This window comes from Rhinopithecus roxellana, chromosome 7 (assembly GCF_007565055.1).
Source record: "Rhinopithecus roxellana isolate Shanxi Qingling chromosome 7, ASM756505v1, whole genome shotgun sequence".
NCBI lineage: Eukaryota > Metazoa > Chordata > Mammalia > Primates > Cercopithecidae > Rhinopithecus > Rhinopithecus roxellana.
The window spans coordinates 8,431,757-8,457,781 of NC_044555.1; the positions used below are offsets into that span (position 1 = coordinate 8,431,757).

The 26,025-nt window shown below is 38.9% G+C and overlaps 1 protein-coding gene across 3 annotated transcripts in view; it reads right to left on the bottom strand.

The window, feature by feature from the left end:
• The window catches only part of HEPH (hephaestin), a 129,452-nt gene extending 103,876 nt beyond the window's left edge, over positions 1 to 25,576 (bottom strand). For 2 of the 3 annotated variants that reach the window (XM_030934571.1, XM_030934570.1), the window contains exons 1-6: positions 23,767 to 24,006; positions 16,778 to 16,957; positions 14,930 to 15,174; positions 13,715 to 13,927; positions 6,869 to 7,051; positions 5,423 to 5,677 (exon numbers count right to left, since the gene is read on the bottom strand). In XM_030934571.1, the coding sequence (XP_030790431.1) occupies positions 5,423 to 5,677; positions 6,869 to 7,051; positions 13,715 to 13,927; positions 14,930 to 15,174; positions 16,778 to 16,953 (1,072 nt within the window). In that variant the 5' untranslated portion in view covers positions 16,954 to 16,957; positions 23,767 to 24,006. Of the gene's footprint in view, positions 1 to 5,422; positions 5,678 to 6,868; positions 7,052 to 13,714; positions 13,928 to 14,929; positions 15,175 to 16,777; positions 16,958 to 23,766; positions 24,007 to 25,366 lie in introns of those variants that run through there. The other variant, XM_030934569.1, reaches the window with a different exon arrangement.
• Between the last annotated feature and the right edge of the window lie 449 nt (positions 25,577 to 26,025).

Here is a 26,025-nt window from a genome sequence, read left to right on the forward strand (position 1 = left end):
GGGCAGGCCAACATTCAAATTCAGGAAATACAGAGAACGCCACAAAGATACTCCTCCAGAAGAGCAACTCCAAGACATAATTGCCAGATTCACCAAAGTTGAAATGAAGGAAAAAAATCTTAAGGGCAGCCAGAGAGAAAGGTCGGGTTACCCACAAAGGGAAGCCCATCAGAATAACAGCAGATCTCTCGGCAGAAACTCTACAAGCCAGAAGAGAGTGGGGGCCAATATTCAACGTTCTTAAAGAAAAGAATTTTAAACCCATAATTTCATATCCAGCCAAACTAAGTTTCATAAGTAAAGGAGAAATAAAATCCTTTACAAATAAACAAATGCTTACAGATTTTGTCACCACCAGGCCAGCCTTACAAGAGACCCTGAAGGAAGCACTAAACATGGAAAGGAACAACTGGTACCAGCCATTACAAAAACAAGCCAAAATGTAAAGACCATCGAGGCTAGGAAGAAACTGCATCAACTAACGAGCAAAATAACCAGTTAATATCTTAATGGCAGGATCAAGGTCACACATAACAATATTAACCTTAAATGTTAATGGACTAAATGGTCCAATTAAAAGACACAGACTGGCAAACTGGATAAAGAGTCAAGACCCATCAGTCTGCTGTATTCAGGAGACCCATCTCACATGCAGAGACATACATAGGCTCTAAATAAAGGAATAGAGGAAGATCTACCTAGCAAATGGAGAACAAAAAAAAGCAGGGGTTGCAATCCTAGTCTCTGATAAAACAGATTTTAAACCATCAAAGATCAAAAGAGACAAAGAAGGCCATTATATAATGGTAACGGGATCAATTCAACAAGAAGAGGTAACTATCCTAAATATATATGCACCCAATACAGGAGCACCCAGATTCATAAAGCAAGTCCTTAGAGACTTACAAAGAGACTTAGACTCCCATACAATAATAATGGGAGACTTCAACACTCCACTGTCAACATTAGATAGATCAATGAGACAGAAAGTTAACAAGGATATCCAGGAATTGAAGTCATCTCTGCACCAAGCAGACCTAATAGACATCTATAGAACTCTCCACCCCAAATCAACAGAATATACACTCTTCTCACCACCACATCGCACTTATTCCAAAATTGACCACATAATTGGAAGTAAAGCACTTCTCAGCAAATGTAAAAGAACAGAAATTATAACAAACTGTCTCTCAGACCACAGTGCAATCAAACTAGAACTCAGGACTAAGAAACTCAATCAAAACCACTCAACTACATGGAAACTGAACAACCTGCTCCTGAATGAGTACTGGGTACATAACGAAATGAAAGCAGAAATAAAGATGTTCTTTGAAACCAATGAGAACAAAGATACAACATACCAGAATCTCTGGGACACATTTAAAGCAGTGTGTAGAGGGAAATTTATAGCACTAAATGCCCACAAGAGAAAGCAGGAAAGATCTAAAATGGACACTCTAACATCACAATTAAAAGAACTAGAGAGGCAAGAGCAAACACATTCAAAAGCTAGCAGAAGGCAAGAAATAACTAAGATCAGAGCCGAACTGAAGGAGATAGAGACACAAAAATCCCTCCAAAAAATCAATGAATCCAGGAGTTAGTTTTTTGAAAAGATCAACAAAATTGACAGACCGCTAGCAAGACTAATAAAGAAGAGAAGAGAGAGGAATCAAATAGACGCAATAAAAAATGATAAAGGGGATATCACCACCGACCCCACAGAAATACAAACAACCATCAGAGAATACTATAAACGCCTATACGCAAATCAACTAGAAAATCTAGAAGAAATGGATAATTTCCTGGACACTTACACTCTCCCAAGGCTGAACCAGGAAGAAGTTGAATCCCTGAATAGACCAATAGCAGGCTCTGAAATTGAGGCAACAATTAATAGCCTACCCACCAAAAAAAGTCCAGGACCAGATGGATTCACAGCTGAATTCTACCAGAGGTACAAGGAGGAGCTGGTACCATTCCTTCTGAAACTATTCCAATCAATAGAAAAAGAGGGAATCCTCCCTAACTCATTTTATGAGGCCAACATCATCCTGATACCAAAGCCTGGCAGAGACACAAGAAAAAAAAAAGAGAATTTTAGACCAATATCCCTGATGAACATCGATGCAAAAATCCTCAATAAAATACTGGCAAACCGGATTCAGCAGCACATCAAAAAGCTTATCCACCGTGATCAAGTGGGCCTCAACCCTGGGATGCAAGGCTGGTTCAACAATCGCAAATCAATAAACGTAATCCAGCATATAAACAGAACCAAAGACAAGAACCACATGATTGTCTCAATAGATGCAGAAAAGCTTTTGACAAAATTCAACAGCCCTTCATGCTAAAAACGCTCAATAAATTCGGTATTGATGGAACATACCTCGAAATAATAAGAGCTATTTATGACAAACCCACAGCTAATATCATACTGAATGGGCAAAAAGTGGAAAAATTCCCTTTGAAAACTGGCACAAGACAGGGATGCCCTCTCTCACCACTCCTATTCAACATAGTCTTGGAAGTTCTGGCTAGGGCAATCAGGCAAGAGAAAGAAATCAAGGGTATCCAGTTAGGAAAAGAAGAAGTCAAATTGTCCCTGTTTGCAGATGACATGATTGTATATTTAGAAAACCCCATTGTCTCAGCCCAAAATCTCCTTAAGCTGATAAGCAACTTCAGCAAAGTCTCAGGATACAAAATTAATGTGCAAAAATCACAAGCATTCTTATACACCAGTAACAGACAAAGAGAGAGCCAAATCATGAATGAACTTCCATTCACAATTACTTCAAAGAGAATAAAATACCTAGGAATCCAGCTTACAAGGGATGTAAAGGACCTCTTCAAGGAGAACTACAAACCACTGCTCAGTGAAATCAAAGAGGACACAAACAAATGGAAGAACATACCATGCTCATGGATAGGAAGAATCAATACTGTGAAAATGGCCATACTGCCCATGGTTATTTATAGATTCAATGCCATCCCCATCAAGCTACCATTGAGTTTCTTCACAGAATTGGAAAAGACTGCTTTAAAGTTCATATGGAACCAAAAAAGAGCCCGCATTGCCAAGACAATCCTAAGTCAAAAGGACAAAGCTGGAGGCGTCACGCTACCTGACTTCAAACTATACTAAAAGGCTACAGTAACCAAAACAGCATGGTACTGGTACCAAAACAGAGATATAGACCAATGGAACAGAACAGAGTCCTCAGAAATAATACCACACATCTACAGCCATCTGATCTTTGACAAACCTGAGAGAAACAAGAAGTGGGGAAAGGATTCCCTATTTAATAAATGGTGCTGGGAAAATTGGCTAGCCATAAGTAGAAAGCTGAAACTGGATCCTTTCCTTAGTCCTTATACAAAGATTAATTCAAGATGGATTAGACACTTAAATGTTAGACCTAATAACATAAAAACCCTAGAAGAAAGTCTAGGTAGTACCATTCAGGAAATAGGCATAGGCAAGACTTCATGTCTAAAACACCAAAAGCAACGGCAGCAAAAGCCAAAATTGACAAATGGGATCTAATTAAAGTAAAGAGCTTCTGCACAGGAAAAGAAACTACCATCAGAGTGAACAGGCAACCTACAGAATGGGAGAAAATTTTTGCAGTCTACTCATCTGACAAAGGGCTAATATCCAGAATCTACAAAGAACTCAAACAAATTTACAAGAATAAAACAAACAACCCCATCAAAAAGTGGGCAAAGGATATGAACAGACATTTCTCAAAAGAAGACATTCATACAGCCAACAGACACATGAAAAAATGCTCATCATCACTCGCCATCAGAGAAATGCAAATCAAAACCACAATGAGATACCATCTCACACCAGTTAGAATGGCAATCATTAAAAAGTCAGGAAACAATAGGTGTTGGAGAGGATGTGGAGAAATAGGAACACTTTTACACTGTTGGTGGGATTGTAAACTAGTTCAACCATTATGGAAAACAGTACGGCAATTCCTCAAGGATCTAGAAGTAGATGTACCATATGACCCAGCCATCCCACAACTGGGTTTATACCCAAAGGATTATAAATTAGTCTACTACAAAGACACATGCACACGTATGTTTATTGCGGCACCATTCACAATAGCAAAGACTTGGAATCAACCCAAATGTCCATCTGTGACAGACTGGATTAAGAAAATGTGGCACATATACACCATGGAATAGTATGCAGCCATAAAAAAGGATGAGTTTGCGTCCTTTGTAGGGACATGGATGCAGCTGGAAACCATCATTCTTAGCAAACTGTCACAAGAACTGAAAACCAAACACTGCATGTTCTCACTCATAGGTGGGAATTGAACAATGAGATCACTTGGACTCGGGAAGGGGAACATCACACACTGGGGCCTATCATGGGGAGGGGGGAGGGGAGAGGGATTGCATTGGGAGTTATACATGATATAAATAATGAAGTGATGGGTGCTGACGAGTTGATGGGTGCAGCACACCAACATGGCACATGTATACATATGTAACAAACCTGCACGTTATGCACATGTACCCTAGAACTTAAAGTATAATAAAATAAATAATTAAATAAATAAATAAATAAAAATAAAAATAAAAAACTTAATTTACTTAAATGGAAAAAAAAAAAAGAAAGTGCAGAGATGATTCCATGTTAATTTAGATTTAACCTTTAAAATCAGATAATTATGGTGATGTATGTTATTTCAGCCAATGAAAAATATGAAAAACTCCCCAGATAATTTTGTGTATCTATAATCACACCCAGTGAGAAAAATATATTATCAAAAAAAAAAAAAAATAGTTTTTCACAACCCTAAGACTACAATTCAAACCTAATCACTTATCTACTATTCTTTCCATTGCCTCATATGCTTTTCCTCCCCTCTGATGCATCTGATGCTCCTCAATACATTGCTCTGCAATGACATTACTTTCATGTTTCTCCCTTTGAAAATGAAACCTTCCACTCCTATTGCTATTGAGTTCCAACCACAGTGTAACTATGTACCCACAATACACCATGATCTCCTACAGAAATGTTAGTCTCTTTTAACTAATCTCTCCGTCACTCCCTGTTCAATATGTTGAAAATGTCTCCAGGTATTAATTGTTTAGAATTCTAAGCAAATAACAAAAAGCTGATTAAAAGTCTACCTATTCATCCCCAACCTATCTTATGTTCAAGGTGGGGAAGATTAAACACAGAGAGATGTGCCCAAAGTTATCCAGCAAGTTTCGCAGCAGATTCAGGAAAAAACCTGGGTCCCCTGACTTCTAATCTAGTGTGCTATCCTTTATCCCAAGATGCCTCAACTGGAAGACTTATCTATGGCTTCAGGCCAGAAGCCCAGCCTCCTTTGACATTATCATACCTCTGTCTTACAATCCAAGGGTCAGAAATCTTGGATCTCACCTCGAAAGTGACTGTTCACTTGACAGCTAACTAACCAGGTACCAGGTTCCCAGGGCACCATCTCGGCAGTCACAAAGGTGGCTGGAAAGATCTGAGCCACATCAGTGTGGTGTCCACGGGTAGTCAGCATCTGTCCATGGAAAAATGCTGTGTGGACATCAACTTCATTGCCCATGCCAAACAAGTGCCAGGCCACACGTCTCTGGGCACACATGTTCAGCTCTGGTAAATTCCCAAAAACAAAGCCATTGATTGCTGCAAAAGAAAACCAAAGGAAAATATCAAGATTAGGAAAGGACACCCGAATGGAAGAAGCCTTACCATTTGACAATAATAGATAACATTTAAATGAGGCTATAAAGAGCACACTGTGTTGACCACATCTTCTTTAAATCTCAAAAACATCCCTTAGAAATAGGCAGATATCATTAGTCTCATTAAAAAAAAAGAGAGAGGAGAGAGAGAGAGAGAGAGAAAACCAAGGCTTAGAGAGGTGGAAGTTACTTCTTTCCCAATGCCACAGAGCTAATAAATTCTTAAAGCCAATATTCCAAACTAGAAATGTGAAGAAGCTCTCTAAGGAATTTAGCTATTTTGCAGGCTATTCCTTCAGGGTGGTTTCATTCTAAAAATTTCAACAGGACAATTGTCAATTTGGCTAATTGGCTGACTAATTAACATGGCTATTATAATCAATTGGTATAAAATTCAAGAGAAAGTTGAGCTGTCCAAGCCATCCTTTACATCTTCCTTCTGAATTTCCGCCTCCTTTTGGGGCTGTATGGTTTTTAGCCCACCCCTGTCACCAATGGTCATTAAATGACTTCCTTAATGAAATAAAAACAAAATCGACTTGTTTATATTCTTAAAATCAGTTCACTATTTATGCCTCAGATCTTCTGTGCCTTTAGTTTCTTTTTTAATTTAATTAATATGGCCATTGCCCTTATAGACATAAGCACAGAGTAGGATGGGAGATATAAACAAGGTAGCTTAAAAGCAACCATTTTTCTCCTCAAAGTGGATAATTTTGCTAACTTCTTCCTTTTTAAAACAAATCAATATTAATTAATTGTATCAGTGGGAAACCCACAGCAAAGTAATTGAGTATATACTATATAACTTTAGGCTGTGTGCTATTCCACAGGCCATCATCAGCCTATGTGGTATTCCACATTATGAGGCAGAATAGCCTAATGGCAAGAGCACAATCTATGCAGTCAGAGAGATCAGTGTTGGAATTTTATCTGTGCCATTTATCTGCTGCATAATCTTAGGAGCCTTGGTGTCCTCACATGTAAAACAGGGAAGAGCCATCTACTACTCCTTGTCCTTGTGATGACTAAAAAGGACTATGTACGTGAAAGCATCCACCAAATACTAGGCCCAGTGGATACCCTCCAACAATGTTCCCTGTCACAATGTGGCCACCTTTTCCCAACTCACCATGCATCTTATTGCTCTCCTGAAATGTCTCATCTTCTTTGTCCACTGAAGCAGGGTCTGAGCAGTAAGTGGCAATGTTCTCATCGAGATGCCAACTGAGGTTCTCATCCACCACACTGAAGAGCAGGAAGAAATCATGATCTACATCCCGCCGTTGAGGAGGGGAGTTCCCATCCAGGGCTCCTAGAGCAAGTGAGAAAGTTTCCCTTGAGAAAATCCTTTCCTTAACAATAGTAAGCTGAAAGGGGTACTCATAAGAAAGGAATGGAAAGAGAGGGGCCTTAAGAATCTGTAAGCAACAGAAAAGCAGATATAACCCTCTTGGGTTAATTTCCATTTCCGAACTCCCCATTTAAAACCACCAATTCAATTGAGCCTAGGACTTGATGTTAAGACACATGGGATCTACAATAATTCCCTCCCACCATCCCTGCCTATGTCTTCAACCCAGGGCCTGAACCTGACCACATTCCTGCCACCCTCTGGTCTTCAAGTCTGACTTTTCCTGGAGAATGTCCTATTACCAGCAAAATCCTCCCAAACCCTGATGACCACACTTTCAATCTTATCCATATCTAAACTCTTACCACATATCTGATTTCAATGTGACTTGACTCCTATAATGACTAATTTGAGATTTAAAAATGAAGCAACAAAAAATAAAAAGGAGAAAAGTTTGGTGTTTTGTTGTTTTAAATAACAATAATTTTTAAAAAGGTTCCTAGGATCATCATGGTGGACAAGAGTCAGGACTAGATTGCAGCTCAGACTTGGACAGACAGAGCAGCATGTGGAGGCTTGCATCATGAATTTTAGCTCCAGCATCCTGCATGAACATACCAGGAATCCCAAGAGGACCCACAGACCCTCTGAAGGAAATGGACTGCTCCTGCAGGACACGGGAGACACCCCAAATACTGAGCTGATATTCACAGCAGAGAGACCCATACACAGTTCGCATCACAGGATTCTGTGCAGACAACCTCCAGTATCAGTCCAGAGTCAGGTAGACTGGCTGGGTGGCTAGACCCAAAAGAGAGATAACAATCACTGGAGCTCAGCTCACAGGAAGCCGCTTCCATAAAAAAGAAGGGAGAGATCAAGGGGACACCCTTTGAGACAAAAGAATCTGAAGAACAGCCTTGAGCCCTAGACCTTCCCTCTGACAGAGCCCACCCAAATGAGAAGGAACCAGAAACCCAAATCAGGTAATACGACAAAACAAGGTTCTTTAACACCCCCAAAAAATCACGCTAGCTCACCAACAATGGATTCAAACCAAGAAAAAAAAAAAAAAAAAAAAAATCCCTGATTTACCTGAAAAAGAATTCAAGAGGTTAGCTATTAAGCTAATCAGGAAGGCACCAGAGAAAGGTGAAGCCTAATGAAAGGAAATAAAGATAAAACAACAACAACTACAAAAATAAGAAGTGAAGGTAGAAATATTCAAGGAAATAGATAGCATAAAGAAAAAACAATCAAAACTTCAGGAAACATTGGACATACTTATAGAAATGCAAAATCCTCTGGAAAGTCTCAGCAATAGAACTGAACAAGTAGAAGAAAAAAATTCGAAGGCTGATGACAAGGTCTTCAAATTAACCCAATCCAACAAAGACAAAGAAAAAAGAATAAGAAAACATGAACAAAGCCTCCAAGAAGTCTGGGATTATGTTAAATGACCAAACTTAAGAATAATTGGTATTCCCGAGGAAGAAGGGAATTCTTTTTTTTTTTTTTAATTATACTTTAAGTTCTAGGGTACATGTGCATTACATGCAGGTTTGTTACATATGTATACTTGTGCCATGTTGGTGTGCTGCACCCATCAACTCGTCAGCACCCATCAATTCATCATTTATATCAGGTATAACTCCCAGTGCAATCCCTCCCCCCTCCCCCCTCCCCATGATAGGCCCCCGTGTGTGATGTTCCAGAATTCTAAAAGTTTGGAAAACATACTTGGAGGAGTAATAGGGGAAAACTTCCCTGGTCTTCCTAGAGACCTAGACATCCAAATACAAGAAGCACAAAGAACACCTGGGAAATTCATCACAAAAACATTATCACCTAGGCACATTGTCATCAGGCTATATAAAGTTAAGACAAAGAAGGAAAGAATCTTAAGAGCTGTGATACAAAAACACTAGGTCACCTATAAAGGAAAACCTATCAGATAAACAGCATATTTCTCAGCAGAAACCCTACAGGCTAGAAGGGATTGTGGCTCTATCTTCAGCTTCCTCAAACAAAACAATTACCAGCCAAGAATTTTTTATCAAGGACAACTAAGCATCATATATGAAGGAAAGATACAGTCTTTTTCAGACAAACATATGCTGAGAGAATTTGCCACTACCAAGCCACCACTACAAGAACTGCTAAAATGAGTTCTAAATATTTAAAAAATCCAGAAAGTACATAAAAATGGAACCTCTTGAAAGCATAAATCAATCACACAGGACCTATGAAACAAAAATAAAATTTAAAAAGCAAAAACAAAAAAATTAAAAAAAAAAAAAAAAAACCCAAGGTACACAGGCAACAAATAGCACGATGAATGCAATGGTACCTCATATCTCAATACTAACACTGAATGTAAATGGCCTAAATGCCCCACTTTAAAAATACAAAAATGCAAAATGGATAAGAAGTCACCAACCATCTCCTGCTTCAGGAGACTCACCTAACACATAAGGACTCACATAAACTTAAAGTCAAGGGGTGGAAAAAGGTATTTCATGCAAAAGGAAACCAAAAGTGAGTAGGAGAAGCTATTCTCATATCAGACAAAACAAACATGAAAGCAACAACAGTTAAAAGGGACAAAGAGGGACATTATATAATGGTAAAAGACCTTGTCCAACAGGAAAATATTACAATCCTAAATATATATGCACCTAACACTGGAGCTCCCAAATTTATAAAACAGTTACTAATAGACTTAAGAAATGCCATACACAGCAACACAATAGTGGGAGACTTCAATACTCCACTGGCAGCACTAGACAGGTCACCAAGGCAGAAAGTCAACAAAGAAACAACGGACTTAAACTATACCTTGGAACAAATAGGCTTAACAGATATATACAGAATATTTCATCCAACAAACGCAGATTACACACTCTATTCAACCGCTCATGGAACTTTCTCCAAGATATATAATATGATAGGCAATAAAACAAGACTCAATAAATTTAAGAAAATTGAAATTATATCAAGCACTCTCTCGGATCACAGTAGAATAAAACTGGAAATCAACTCTGAAAGGAACCTTCAAAACCATGGAAATAAATGGAAATTAATCTGTTCCTGAATAAGCATTGGGCAAAAAATGAAATCAAGATGGAAATTTAAAAACTCTTCGATCTGACTGACAATAATAACACAACGTATAAAAGCCTCTGTGATAGAGCAAGAGTGATGCTAAGAGGGAAGTTCATAGCTCTAAACGCCTACATTAAAAAGATTGAAAGAGTGCAAACTGACGTTCTAAGGTCACACCTCAAGGAACTACAGAAACAAGAACAAACCAAACCCAAACACTAGAGATGAAAGGAAATAACCAAGATCAGAGAAGAACTAAAGGAAATTGAAACAAAACAAAACAAAAAAATACAAAAGATAAATGAAACAAAAAGCTGATTCTTTGAAAAAAAAATAAATAAAATTGATATACCACTAGCAAGATTAACCAAGAAAAGAAGAGAGAAAATCCAAATGACCTCATTAAGAAATCAAAGGGGAGATATTACAAATGACACCACAGACATACAAAAGATTCAAGGCTACTATGAACACCTTTATGCACATAAACTAGAAACTCAAAAGAGATGGATAAATTCCTGTAAAAATACAATCCTTCTAGATTAAACCACCAAGAATTAGATACCTTGAATACACCAGTAACAAGCAGCAAGATTAAAATGGCAGTTAAAAAATTACCAACCAAAAGACTAGATGGATTCACAGTGGAATTCTACCAGACGTTCAAAGAAGAATTGGTACCAATCCTTTTGACACTATTTCACAAGAAAGAGAAAGAAGAAATTCTCCTTAATTGATTCTATGCAGCCAGCATCACCCCAATACCAAAACCAGGAAAGAACATAACCAGAAAAGAAAACTAGGACCGATATCTCTGATGAACATAGGTCTTAAAATTCTTAGCAAAATACTAGCTAATGGAATCCAACAACATATCAAAAAGATAATCCACTGTGATCAAGTGGGTTTCATACTAACTTGATGGGTATGAAAGGGATGCAAGAATGATTTAACATATTCAAGTCAATATATGTGATGCACCACGTGAACAGAATTTTTTAAAAATCACATGATCCTCACAATAGATGCAGAAAATGCATTTGACAAAATCCAACATTCCTTTATGATTAAAACTCTCAGCAAAATTTATATACAAGGGACAAACTCCAATATAATAAAAGCCATATGTGACAAACCCACAGCCAATACTATACTGAATGTGGAAAACTTGAAAGCATTCCCTTTGAGACCTGGAATAAGACAAGGATGCCCACTCTCACCACTCCTCTTCAACTTAGTACTGGAAGTCCTAGCCAGAGCAATCAGACAAGAGAAAGAAATAAAGGACATCCAAATCTGTAAAGAGGAAGTCAAACTGTCACTGTTTGCTGATGATATGGTAGTTTACCTTGAAAACTCTAAATTGGACTCCTCCAGAAAGCTGCTAGAACTGATAAAAGAATTCAGCAAAGTTTCTGGATATAAGATGAATGTACACAAATCTGTCTCTCTTCTATACACTACCAGTGACCAAGCAGAGAATCAAATCAAGAACTCAACCCCTTTTACAATAGCTGCAAAAACAAACAAACAAATAAACAAACAAATAAATAAATAAATACTTAGGACTATACATAACTGAGGAGGTGGAAGACCTCTACAAGAAGAACTACAAAACACTGCCAAAAGAAATCATAGATGACACAAACAAATGGAAACATCCCTGCTCATGGATGGTTAGGATCAATATTGTGAAAATAACCACACTGCCAAAAGCGATCTACAAATTCAATGCAATTCCCATCAAAATACCACCATCATTCTTCACAGAATTAGAAAAACAATTCTAAAATTCATACAGAACCAAAAAAGTGTCCGCATAGCCAAAGCAAGACTAAGCACAAAGAACAAATCTGGAGGCATCACACTACCTGATTTCAAACTATACTATAAGGCCATTTCACCAAAACAGCATGGTACTGGTATAAAAATAGGCACTTGGACCAATGGAACAGAATAGAGAACTCAGAAATAAACCCAAATACTTACAGCCAACTGAACTTTGACAGGGCAAACAAAAACATAAAGTAGAGTAAAGACACCCTTTTCAACAAATGGTACTGAGATAATTGGCTAGCACATGTAAGAGAAAGAAACTGGATCCTTTTCTCTCACCTTATACAAAAATAAAATCAAGATGAATTAAGGACTTAAATATAAAACCTAAAACTATAAAAATTCTAGAAGAAAACATTAGATAAATCCTTCTAGACATTGGCTTAGGCAAGGATTTCATGAGTAAAACCCAAAGGCAAATGCAGTAAAAACAAAGAAAAATAGTTGGGACTTAATTAAACTAAAGAGTTTTTGCATGCCAACAGGAACAGTCAGCAGAGTAAACAGACAACCCACAGAGTGGGAAAAAATCTTCACAATCCATACGTCTGACAAAGGACTAATATCCAGAATCTACAGTGAACTCAAACAAATCAACAAGAAAAAAACAAATGAACAATCTCATCAAAAAGTGGGCTAAGAACAGGAATAGACAATTCTCACAACAAGATATATAAATGGTCAACAAACATATGAAAAAATCCTCAACATTACTAACGATTAGCGAAATGCAAGTCAAAACCACAGTGCGCTACCACCTTACTCTTGCAAGAATGACCATAATCAAAAAATCAAAAAACAGTAGATGTTGGCTTGGATGTGGCAAACAGGGAACAGTTACTTCTACATTGCTGGTGGAAATGTAAACTAGTGGAGCCACATGGAAAACAGTGTGGAGATTGCTTAATGAACTAAAAGTAGAATTACCATTTGATCCAGCAATCCCACTACTGGGTATCTACCCAGAGGAAAAGAAGTCATTATACAAAAAAGATACTTGCACATGCATGTTTATAGTGGCACAATTCACAATTGCAAAATCAATCATGGAACGAACTCAGATACCCATCAATCAACAAGTGAATAAAGAAACTGTGGTATATATATATATATACGATCGACTAACTCAGCCATAAAAAGGAATGAATTAATGGCATTTGCAGTGACCTGGATGAGATTGAAGACTATTATTCTAGGTGAAGTAACTCAAGAATGGAAAACTAAACATTGTATGTTCTCACTGACATGTGGGAGCTAAGCTATGAGGGTGCAAAGGAATAAGAATGATACAATGGACTTTAGGGATTTGGAAAAAAGGCTGGCAGGTGGGCTAGGGATAAAAGGCTACAAATAGGGTGTAGTGTATAGTGCTCAGGAGATAGGTGCAACAAAATCTCACAAATCACCGCTGAAGAACTTACTCATGTAACCAAATACCACCTGCACCACAATAACCTATTGAAAAAAAAAATTGTTCCTAACCCACAAACAAAGAAAAAAGTAATGAAATTGAAAAAAAAAATAGTGGAAAGTCAGTTTAGCAGAGATTTTCCTTGCTAATAAACAAGAGTGCTGAATTAGCACTCCTCAAGCTGCTGCCCAATATATAGGTGGTTCAACCATACCACTGCTACCCCTAGATGTCCCAAACGGCACCTCATAGCTTATCCTTGGGACTTGTACCTCTTTTACAGGTGATGAGAGGCCCAATTAGGCCAGTTGCAATGTCTCGTGGAGCATCTACATGAGAATGGTAGATCCAGGTGAGGCACGCTGGGTCAGCATCTGTGGGTGCATGGCTTTCTGGAATGGTCCAGTTGTAGATATGACTGCCCCCCGGGGGAACAGAGTCATCAGCTTTCAGTGGCCCAGAGGAGCCATCTGGGTATAGGGAACCTAGAAATGAAATTGCACATGCCCAGGCCCAGAATAAGTGAGGGACCGTGGCAAATACATAAATTAAGACACAGCTGACATGTAGAACCCTAGGTCTGGTCTTATAAAATGTAGCATTCTAATGACCTGCATAGTGTTCCTCGCAACCTAAGGAGAGCACAGATTTAGGTAACATTTAACCTAAAAAATCCAGTCCTCACATTAACAATGGGTGGAAAGGTTGTAGCCACTTGAAAAGTTCTATGGCTAGGAAAAGTACAGCTCGGCCTAATCTGGTAATGCCATAGCATAAAGCTGGTGGCATAGAAGCAAGGAAGAAGACAGGATTCCCTCCCTTCAAAAACTCACTTAAAAAAAAAAAAAAAAAAAAGCAGGCAATCACATAATTTCAGTCTACAGTCAACTTAATGAATAGTTGGTTCACTTCTCCATTGTATGGAAGAGAAAACTAAGGAAAAGTAACTTGTCCAGGATTATACAGGGATTTAGTGGCCCAGCCAGAGTCTTCTGACTTCCCTTTCTATTCCTCTCACTCACTGTTGTCAGTATTATAAATCAATGGGCCAGGAATAAGGGAAGTAGAGATAAATAAGCTGAACTCCCCTTTAGGGAAAAACGAAATGGAACTTTCAGAAGACTGTGACACTAGGATGACAATCCTTCACATTTATAGCATTCTCTTTTCTTTTCATAGAATATTCAAATATTCTATGGAGATGCCATTCAAATAGTTCCTTGTGTTAAGAGGTAGACTGTGTTTTCACATTTCTGAGAAGGAATCTGAGACCCAGAGAGAGAAAATGACTTGTCCAAGTCACACAATATATGAATGGTAGAGCTGATACCAGTGCCCACCCTTGTTTACTCTGAGGAGAGTCTTTGCCACCTCAGATAAATAGGAGGAAAAGACAATCTTCACTGCCAACTCTTCTCCTTCAAATGGCAGTAAAGGAAAAGTGATATTTGTTGGGCATGGGGGAAAGAAATGGCAAAATGTTTTACCTTCGGAGTCCTTCTCGTAGAAGACACCATGAGGGTGGATGGTATAGGGACGAGTGGCAAAATTCTTCAGGTGGATAAGAATGACATCCCCCACTTCAGCCTGCAACACTGGCCCCAGGAAGCCCAACCAGGCAGGCTGGGCCACTTCATCTGTGTATGAGTCATCCTTGTATTCCTTATAGATGGTCTTCTTGTAGATTCCCCCTATCCGGTTCCTGTCAGACTTTAAGAAGCTGGAAGCCACTCTGGGAAAGAAGAAAGAGAGTCACAATTTTGCCCCCCCATCTTCAAGCCTTGGAAGGTTCCTTTTCCAGAGGAGACTGGCCAAAAAGTGAATATCTTTGTTTAGGACAAAACAAGAGGAAATGGGATTGTACCGATCAAAACACTAAAGTTTTAGATTTAACTGTTAAAAATTTCAAATATCAACATATGAAATTGCTGATATTTAACCACTTTAAACCCACACAAAAGGCAATTTCACATAGTTTGACACAATATATAGTAACAAAGAGACAACCAACTGTGAACTGACTCTTTAAGTGATCGACTCCTCATTGACGTAGCCTGACTTAACATCATTCTGAGACATATGGGAGACCTTAGGGCATAGTGGTTATAACTCCAAACTTTGGAGCCAAGCCACTTGGACTGATTGCTTACTCTGTCACTTCCAAATTAGTGGGATGTTGAACAAGTTATTTAACTACTCCGTACACAATTTGCCCATCTGTAAAATGAAAATAATCATAGTTCCTAACTCAGATAGCTTTTATTGGTGACTAAAAGAAATTCAAATACACGAAGAGCTTAGGACAGTGGCAAATAGTAAAAGCTCAATAAATATGGACTATTACTTCAAAGTATTAGGGATGGAAGATAATGAATTTATTCCCTCAAAAAAATTAATACAAGGACTCTGACTCTGAAACTAGGTGAATACTTTGTGTCAAAAAAGACAGAATTGTTATTCCTACTATAATTCTTCTCAGAGAACTCAGAGATGTTACAATCAACTTTGGAAAACTCCAAAGCTTTGGAGAGAAAAAATGAGTAACGGTCACAAAAGATTTTTTCGTACATTCATTTATTATTTAACAGATATTTGTGGAGCACTTGCTATTTTCTAAGATCAAGAAAGGTTAATCCTGTGGGATCTATGAGGGACAGAGTGGTGAGAAGAGTATTAGTTTACATTCACATTATCCAGGTTCAAATCCTATCTCTTTCATTTACTAGTGATAGGACTTGGATAAGTCACTTGCCCTCCCTGAGCCTCAGTTTTCTCATCTATAAAATAACTACACAAATACTTACCTTCTAGAGTTTTTGTGAGAGTTGAGACAAAGAATGTAAATTTCTAGTATGGTCTGTATCACAGAGTATTACATAAGTGAGAGCTATTACCATTAATTCCTTGATTCTAAGGTTTACTTTCTTTTTTTACATTTTCACATATCTGAAATAAATATACAGTAGCTTCACCAAAATTTAGAAGCATAGCTCCCACACATACATCTTATAAACACTGTACACATTTCATTATTCTTTTTTAAAGTCAAACAGCTGTTATTAAATAAGTAAGCATTGTGGGTATCAGATTAGAAAACAGCAAATATGGAATTCTCTTTAGGACTCTAAAAATGTTATGGCAAACTCCAGATGAAATACTGGCTTCTGAGTCAACTAGCCTTCTTCCCAGGAAATCTGCCATTAAGTGTATACAGCTCGGAGTGATCAGGAGTTGGAGGCTACCACATCCAGGGAAAGGGGCCACAAGAGGCTACTTCCTGACCTCAAGGGTGCTCCCACAACTTCCCCACAAATACCACAAGAAATTAAACCTACATGTCACTGTCCAGAGGCTGGTTCGTGATGACGTTTCTTCCCTTGGGAGCATAGTTCCACTGCACATCCCGGATGCCCAGGTAGTAGACTCGAGTGGCTCCATCAGTCAGTTGAGGCCACAAGGACTGCATGAACAGCAGAGCCCAGAGGAGGTGGCCTGACTCCATGGCCCACATTACTCTGGGAAACAGGCAAATAAAAACTGCTGGTATAGAAGAAAGAACAAAGGGGCTTTCTACGTGTCCAGAAAACTGAAGAGGCATGAGCCAGATTGAGTGACTGAGAAAGCAAAACCCAATTAGCCCAGTTTCTTTAACTTACCTGATTCCTTCTGGTTCAATTAGTGTTCAGTGATTGGATTTTGAAGGGAATAGTTAAAAAGTCACCCGTGCTGCTAATCGTGTATTACTAGTTCCTTCAGAAGAGAGATCTGGATCCAGTTTTTTCAAAGGTGTAGCAGGAAGAATGCTCTCTGTCCCAAGAATCAGGAAACAGGCACCAGAAGCCTTATTGGGCCGCTAACACTAATTCTCCCTTTGCCTCTGTTTTCCCATAGGCAAAAGGGGAACACTCATTGTTGCCACTTCCTATCCTCTCTAAATTGTACTTAACAACAAGTGAGAATTTACCAAAAAATATTTACTAGAATATTCATAAACCCAAAATATAAACAGTCAAAATGTTCATGAACACTATAATGAATGAACACATTGCATTTTATTCATAAAATGAAATTCTTTATAGCAATAATAATGAACAAACTACAACTACACACAACAATACGAATGACTATGACAAATGTAATGTTTAAAAAAATAGACACAAAATAGTACATATTGCATGATTTCATTTAAATAAAGTACAAAATCAGGCCAACATAATCTATGCTAGTAGAAGTAAGGATGATGTTTGCCTTGGAGTAGGATTCTGTGAAAGGGAAAGGAAGAGGAGGGCTTCTAAGTAATGCTCTGTTTCTTGATCTACATGCTGGTTGAAAACGCGTGCTCAGTTGGTGAAGATACATTGAGTTATAAACAAGATTTGTGCACTTTATGTGTATTACACTTCAAAAGTTAACAATGAACCAAAAATAAATGACAGTATATGAGGGAAGTATTTTGAACTTCTCAGAAGAAATGTTGTCTCCTGATTCCCAAAGCTATTCATAAACTCATTTAATAGGTCTAATCCTGAGTCAGAATCAGACCCAAGATTCTAACCTCTCACTTCAATGCATAAGTCAGGACATTAGATTTCCTGGGACTAGGACGAAGCATTCAGTGATACCATACACAGTTACAGTCAAACACAGAAACATGGACAGCATTACATAAATACATAAACTTGCACACACAGGTACATGTAGTCTTACCTAAAAGCAGAGATGCACACACTTCCCTTTACACATAAAATCACTCTGTTACATAAAATCTTAGTCAACTTCAGGACAATAATAATAATAATAATAATAATAATAATAATAATAATAAAGCTATATTTATTGTATGTGCATGGTGCACCTGTTCCAAGTGTTTTACACAGATTAAATCATTTATTCCTCACAACCACCCTACGAAGTAGACACCATTATTATCCCCTTATTACAATGGAGAAACTGCAGAACAGAGGTGTAAAGTAGTTTACCCAAAGCCATCTAGATAAAAGTCGGTAGAGTTGGGATTTGAGCTCAGGAAGTGTGGCTCCAGCATAATCACCATGCTGTACTACCTTCCACAAAAATATACTTGCATACTCACATGTATATACACAGAGAACATACATATGCCCATAGCTACAGCCATATCTGTGAAAAAACACACACATTCTGAAACAAGCAATTACATGCAGTTATAATCACTTTACAAACAGACACACATACTCATATAGGCAGAAATATACCTAAAGATTGTATTAATGATAATGATGATAATGGCTACTATTCACTGAGAGATTATTACATAGTAGCACCATGTCCAGTGCTTTATATAAATTATTTCACTAAATCTTCAACCCAAGCACATGAAATAGGCATTGTTAATAAAAAATACAGAATCAAATGTATGCACAGATTTACATATGGATAGATAATGCCCAGATATTTACCCTTTTTAAGAAACAAACTTGGGCCGGGCATGGTGGCTCAAGCCTGTAATCCCAGTACTTTGGGAGGCCGAGATGGGTGGATCACGAGGTCAGGAGATCGAGACCATCCTGGCGAACACGGTGAAACCCCGTCTCTACTAAAAAATACAAAAAACTAGCCGGACGAGGTGGCGGGCACCTGTAGCCCCAGCTACTCGGGAGGCTGAGCCAGGAGAATGGCGTGAACCTGGGAGGCGGAGCTTGCAGTGAGCTGAGATCTGGCTACTACACTCCAGCCTGGGCGACAGAGCGAGACTCTGTCTCAAAAAAATAAAAATAAAAAATAGAAAAAAAAAAGAAACAAACTTATAGACTACTTCACAAACTCCCAGACCCTCTCCATACGCAGCAGTGACCCAAGTGTTAATCCCTAGATTCCATATTATATTTGGCAGAAAGCCCTTGATGTAAGAGAGGATCTGTTTTGTGGTTCTTTTTTCCAAAACCTGGCTCTCCCACTGACCAGCTGTGTAGCCTTGGGAATTTCTTAACCACTCAGAAACGGTTTTCTCATCTGTAAAATGGGTATAATAATACCAGCCTTGGAGAAATAAATCAGAAAGCTTACATGAAAGGGACAAGTATCATCAATGTTTGGAACATAGTAGGCAGTAGTAACTACTGGTTGCCTTCCTCCTCCTTTTCCCTCCTGGCTACAGTTTGCTAATTCATCTCTACAGTCTCCCATGCATCATACTTTCTGTATTCCTACTCCAAGGGTTAATTTGAATACTTACTGCTCCAGAAGGCCACCTCTAGCCTCTCCATATCACTATCCTATGAAGGGCTACTTACTAGCACCCAATTAGATTAAGTCAGACTCTGTATTATTGTTACCTTTCCATCTCATGACCTGCGTCATGATCTGTCTTCATTTCCCAGATTGGACTACACACTCCTTGAGAGAGAATGTCATTTTTTAGAGGTTGCTGTGTATCTATTACCAGACATGGTGATGGAGGCCAAGTTGATGGGCAATAACAGCTATTGTTAAAGTGACATAAAGAAACACAAGCTGGCCGGGCGCGGTGGCTCAAGCCTGTAATCCCAGCACTTTGGGAGGCCAAGGCGGACGGATCACAAGGTCAGGAGATCGAGACCATCCTGGCTAACACAGTGAAACCCCGTCTCTACTAAAAAATACAAAAAACTAGCCGGGCGAGGTGGCGGGTGCCTGTAGTCCCAGCTACTCGGGAGGCTGAGGCAGGAGAATGGCGTGAACCCAGGAGGCGGAGCTTGCAGTGAGCTGAGTTCTGGCCAGTGCACTCCAGCTTGGGTGACAGAGCGAGACTCCGTCTCAAAAAAAAAAAAAAAAAAAAAAAAAAAAAAAAAAGAAACACAAGCATACATTTTTCCATCAGTTGGGTCTGGTTCAAGTTCTAATACTTGTTCAGGGTGAATTTAGGCAAGTTTCTTCACCTCATTTTTCCCATCTATAAAATAATTGACTATATAAAGCTGGACTATATAGTTCTTACCTTTTGAGGGAGTCACAGAAGTTTGTTAATCTAAGTGCAGAACCATAAAAATGTGGTATATAATGAGCTCTCAAAGAGTCCTTCCAGCTTTCACATGCTGCCAATACTTACATTCACTGATGAAACACAGGCATACTCATATACACCTACATATAGCTCTATATATGGTCACACAAATAGTCATGTCTTGGAATCCTCAACAGGGAGGGAGTGTCCTTGGTTCATTCCAAGTCTGAATGCAACATGGAACCCTTTCAATCTTCTTTCTCAGAGAGGTGTCAACAAAGCAGTTGTGCCTTGAACTCATTTACCTAGACAGAAAACTGTCCCAGGCAAGAGCTCCACAACTGGAGAAACACATGATAAAACTGAAAATATTCCTAGAAGAGACTAGTACAGGCCTTCAGCATACAGTGAACAAGCATTCAACAGTGGTGACTTATGATCCAAATTGCTTAGACAATAGAATCTGGGGAGTGGGGGGAAGTGCCACCTAACATATCCCTAGCAGTTTCCAGATTACAATGTGTTTTTCATATCTTCCATCTTACATAATTCTCAAGATCTTGAGAGATAAGGAATACTTACTCGATTTTGCATCCAGGGCATAGGCTTTGGTATCAGGCTACCTAAGTGAATCTTGCTTCCACTTTTCCCAGCTGTATGACTTGGGAAACTTCTTCATTTATTTGACCACAGTGTCTTTATTTTTTAAATGGTATTAATACTATTAGCTACCTCATAGAGTTGTGTGGGGATTAAATTAATTAAGATCTGTAAGTACTTTAAGGGCAAATGTAAGTGATCAAAAGGTATTAGTGGCTATTACTATCGCAAGTAAGGAAATCGTTTGGAAATGAAACTTGACAGGGCCATAAATATTTTCCATTTTATGAATAGGAACAAATATGTGCACACTCATAAATTCTCATATATGGTAACACATTCTAAGCATACGGGAATATATACACAGGCATGAAAACGCACACAGCCCAAGCTGAACTTTCTTCTTGGAAACAACATGCTATAATGTAAAGAACTAGAACTTTTGAGTCAGACGAACTTAGGTTTAAGTACTGTTTTACTCTGTATTTAAATAAGATAACTTTTTGCAGTATCTGGGACTTAGTAGGCACCTGATAAGTATTTTTCTTCCTTCTAATTATTGACATCCTTTCTTTCCTCCTCAAATCTGAATTTGTCATTGTTATTGCTGCTATTTAATTTGGTTTTATCATATACTATAAGAGCAGAAAAAATGGGAAACCCATAAAATCCTTTGTAACCACTTAGATATTAGGCCGAGTGTGGTGGCTCATGCCTGTAATCCCAGCACTTTGGGAGGCCGAGGCGGGCGGATCACCTGAGGTCGGGAGTTCAAGACCAGCCTGACCAACATGGAGAAACCACGTCTCTACTAAAAATACAAAAAATTAGCCGGGCGTGGTGGCACATGCCTGTAATCCCAGCTACTAGGGAGGCTGAGGCAGGAGAATCGCTTGAACCCGGGAGGCGGAGGTTGTGGTGAGCTGAAATCTCTCCATTGCACTCCAGCCTGGGCAACAAGAGCGAAACATGGTCTCAATACATAAATAAACAAACAAACAAAATAAAATAAAATAAAATAAAATAAAATAAAATAAAATAAAATATAACCACTTAGATATTTCATGGTAAAGTGGACTGCGTTCAGGTACCAGAAAAAAGTAAGTTCTAGCTCTGGATTCATCATTTATTGGTTATATGACCTTGAACAAGTCCCTAACTTCCTGAGCCTCAGTTTCCTCATGTCTTAAATGAGGATTGTCTCTACTTTGGGCCCCTCGTTAGTTTGTCATAAAGGTCAAATAATATGAAAGATGTGAAAACTCTGTGTAAGCTTTTCACTTGGGCAAGGCTATTTTTTTCTCAGCTAAGCCGATAGAGAAGAACCAGACTGATGAGGAAAAAGAACAGGAAGAAATAAAAGGAGAAATGAAGTAAGTTGAGAAAGAATCCTGGGAAAAAGTAAAAAAAAAAAAATAATTAATTAATTAAAAAGGAAGGCAGAAGGAAGAGGCACTCAAAGGAAGGAAAAGAGAAAGAAAATTTCTAGGCTATTTGGATAGTTTAGTTAAGATATAATGAAACCTTGTACCAACCTGGAGAGAAGATCAACCAATATAAAGTTAAGCCTCCCTTAGCTTTACCTTACATTCCTGTCATCCCAGTGTCACCTGGGTCTGGTCCCTATTATTCATAACAATTTGCATTGCTGTGTTCCCTGGAATTTGCAAACTGTTCCTTTATTGTGACAATGCTCTTTTCTCTCCCTCCATCTCCCTTTCTCAGTTATAGTACTTTGGGTTAGACAGGCTCATCCTAAACAAAGGATTACTCCACTGAGTAAAGGAATGCTGAGCCAAATTTGGGGCCCTGTCTCCAATCTCTCAGCAGCCTTCCTAATAAACCCTCCATCAAAATTCCCCTTTTGGTCCTCTGTTTTCTTAACTCGGTGATAGAAAACATACCAATTTGAAGTTAAAGACCTTGATTTAAATCCCATCTCTTGTCTGTGATAGCTATGTGACCTTTCAATAAATTATTTTAGCCTTAGTCATCTCATCCAAAAAATGGGATGATATTTATTTCACAGGATTGTCTTGAGGCCCAAACAAAACCATGGATATTTGAGTCCCTAGCAAAAGGATTGCTTGTCATATAACAGATGCTGAGTAATGAAAAACTGAACGTGTTATAGACTCACACATGCATGAAACCTTTAGAAACGATCTTTTTCAATCACTCTCATGTGATATACAAAAAACTGAGACCAGAGAGGTGCAGGGATTTGCTCAAAGTCAGGGAGCCGGTTGTTAAAAATAGCCAGAATTTGAACCAATGATTTCTAAAAGATTTTTGCTATTTAGACACTAAGACTACTCAAATTCAGATGTTTAGCTTAGTTTAGCTATCATTTATTGGCTTACTCTGTGCCAATCTGGTCTCAAAATATGAAACCAAACATGGTTATTTTCAAGTATTTGAGTTCCCACTTATATAATCCTCAGATCCATCACCTCAATAAATTCCTCAACCTGTGAGACAGAAGGTGAGCAAACTGTTTCGACAGGAAAATGAACTATTCTGTATGGCTCCAGGATTGGCCCTGAAACAGACAAGCCGGTGTGGTCCTGGCTACTTGGGCGAGAGGAACAAAAGGAGCCTATTGTCTCCTTTAACTTTCCTGCACACCAGCCAAACCTCCTCCAACTTTTAGCCACTGACTTTTTCTCTCAATGGCCAAGACTCACCTAAGCCCAGCTAAATAAACGTTTTTGCACAGGAAGGCAGGTGAGGTAGGATTTGAAAAGAGAAAATAAAGCTTACCTTTGCTAGAGAAAACTACTCCATATTCATGTCAGCGGCCCATTAATGCTGCACTGCAGACCCTGGCCTGAGTCCGCCAGCCATGTTCAGTCAGTATCTTGGTTACAGGGCCTTTCTCCTAAATTAAGTCCAGGATTCCAATTTGGCAGGGGTTACTGGGATGGGAGGATGAGGGAGGGGGAAGGGCTGGGTGCCCTCTTTTCCAGAAACAAAACTACTGGAACTTCCTGTTCCTCTGGAGCCTGGTTTGATACAAAACCCGGGATGGTTCTTTACCCATATCCGGGTGTTTTACAAACCCTGGTTAGGATCTCAGGAGGAATTACAAGGGGGTGGGTTGTACTTCTGTTTTCAGAACTTGTTAATTGGTCTTTGCTGAGAGGAGGACACTGTCAGTGTGGCCAGCCAAAGCTCATGGGTAGATTTCAACAGCTCCATCTAAGAAATGAGGTAGAAATGGAAAGAGTCTCCATCTCACCAGTTCTTTCCCTTTTTGCTTTGAGGCACAATTGTCAGCCCTGACTATTATTCTGAGGTCATGGCTGCTTGGTCATAAGTAAAAATAAAACTGGCAGTAAAACAAAGAGCTTTTTTTTCTACATTCTAAGTCCTATGTTAACCATTTTACATGCATTCTCTTATTTAAGTCTCACAATTATCCTGTGAGATGAATACTCTAATTCTCTCTATTTTACAACTGAGGACAATTCAGCTGTGAGAGGGAAGGTAGCTTGTCCAAGGTCACACACTTAGGAAGTAAAAGAGAAGAGAGATTTACTGGGCCTGTCTAAACTTTTAACCATGAAACCACCACACACACTGTGCTGCTTAGGGGAGAAACACAGTCCTTTCGAGGGGGTAGAAGGGACTTCACAATTATTGGAAGTCTACTGGCCACCAGGCACTGGTGAATTTTTTTTTTTTTTAATATACATTAACTTTGCCTCTGTCATTTCTAACAGATTCTAGAGTGAAATTTTATATTAACTATATTTAACATTTTCCACCTGAGGAAACCAGATATAGCTAGAAGATAGCCTGGATTAACACAGATCAACATCCTAAAAACTAAGACACGGAAGAATTGAAAATACTAAAAAGAAAAAAAAACCTAAATGTTCTCCCAAAAATTCAGGGTAAAACTGAGGTCTGGATTTGTTTAAAGTCAAAGGTCATTCCCATTCCTGGTGGAAAGAGAGAACAGTGAAAAGTCACCATCCTGAGTCAAGTGACCAAGGTTCTCATCTCACTTGCTCTAGCAGTAATCAGCTATGTGGATTTTGTGGATTTGGCCCACTCCCTTCTCTTCTCTAGGCCTTTTTCTATTTCTATAATGAGGGTGTTAAACTAGATATGGACCTCCTAGCCCTGTAAATTTACATATTTAGAATTCCGTGAAGAAAGTATAGTCTAGATATTAAACATAGAAGATAAAGAGGTTTTGAAGATACAAAGTATAGGAAAAGAATGAGTGGGGAGCAATTTGTGGCAACAGGTCTGAGAATACTATGCCTCTCTAAAAAGGACTGCATCTACCCAACAGACCCAGGTATAGGAAGGGGACAGGTATGATGGAGGTTCCACCACCTGATATTCTTACTTTGTGATGAGGAGATCTTGGCTAGGAGCAGATGCTTTTCTCCAGGCAAGCTGGGCACATTTTCCTCTTGTGAATTTAAAGTGTCTGGAGCAGGGTCCAGGGAAGAGAACATTCAGAAGTCTGAGCTGGTAGGGCAAAGTCTGGGTCATAAACCACTAGAGATTCTTAAGTTAAGTGTGCTCAGACACTTAGGCGCTGCCCCATGAACTGTAACTCAGACCAAGGCAGGTGGAAGCACCAGTAGGAAGGAGGGAGGAGCCACCAGCCTCAACTCCCTTAGAAATGCTCAGTGGTCAAGGGAAGCTTAGCCAAGCCACGGCAGCTCCTAGAATTATCGGTCTGGCACACATGTGAACCTTGAAGCAAGAAAGGGGAAGTGGAGACAAAATTCATTAAGCTGAGATCCAAGTCCAAACTCTAAGGCATTTATGACAGGGAGGGGAAGGGATAAGGCCTCTGCTCTGACTCATGAAAGACAACAAGAACAGGTCATAATAAACTTGAATCAACACAGTGAAGACTGCAGGAGGCCAGGTAGGCCAGGTTTCCAGGCTTGTATTATTCATTCACCAATTTCACTGACAATACAAACAGCACCCACCTCTTCTGGAAATCCAGGGTATATTTCTGGTTCTTTCTCCTGGAGGTCACTTGAAAAA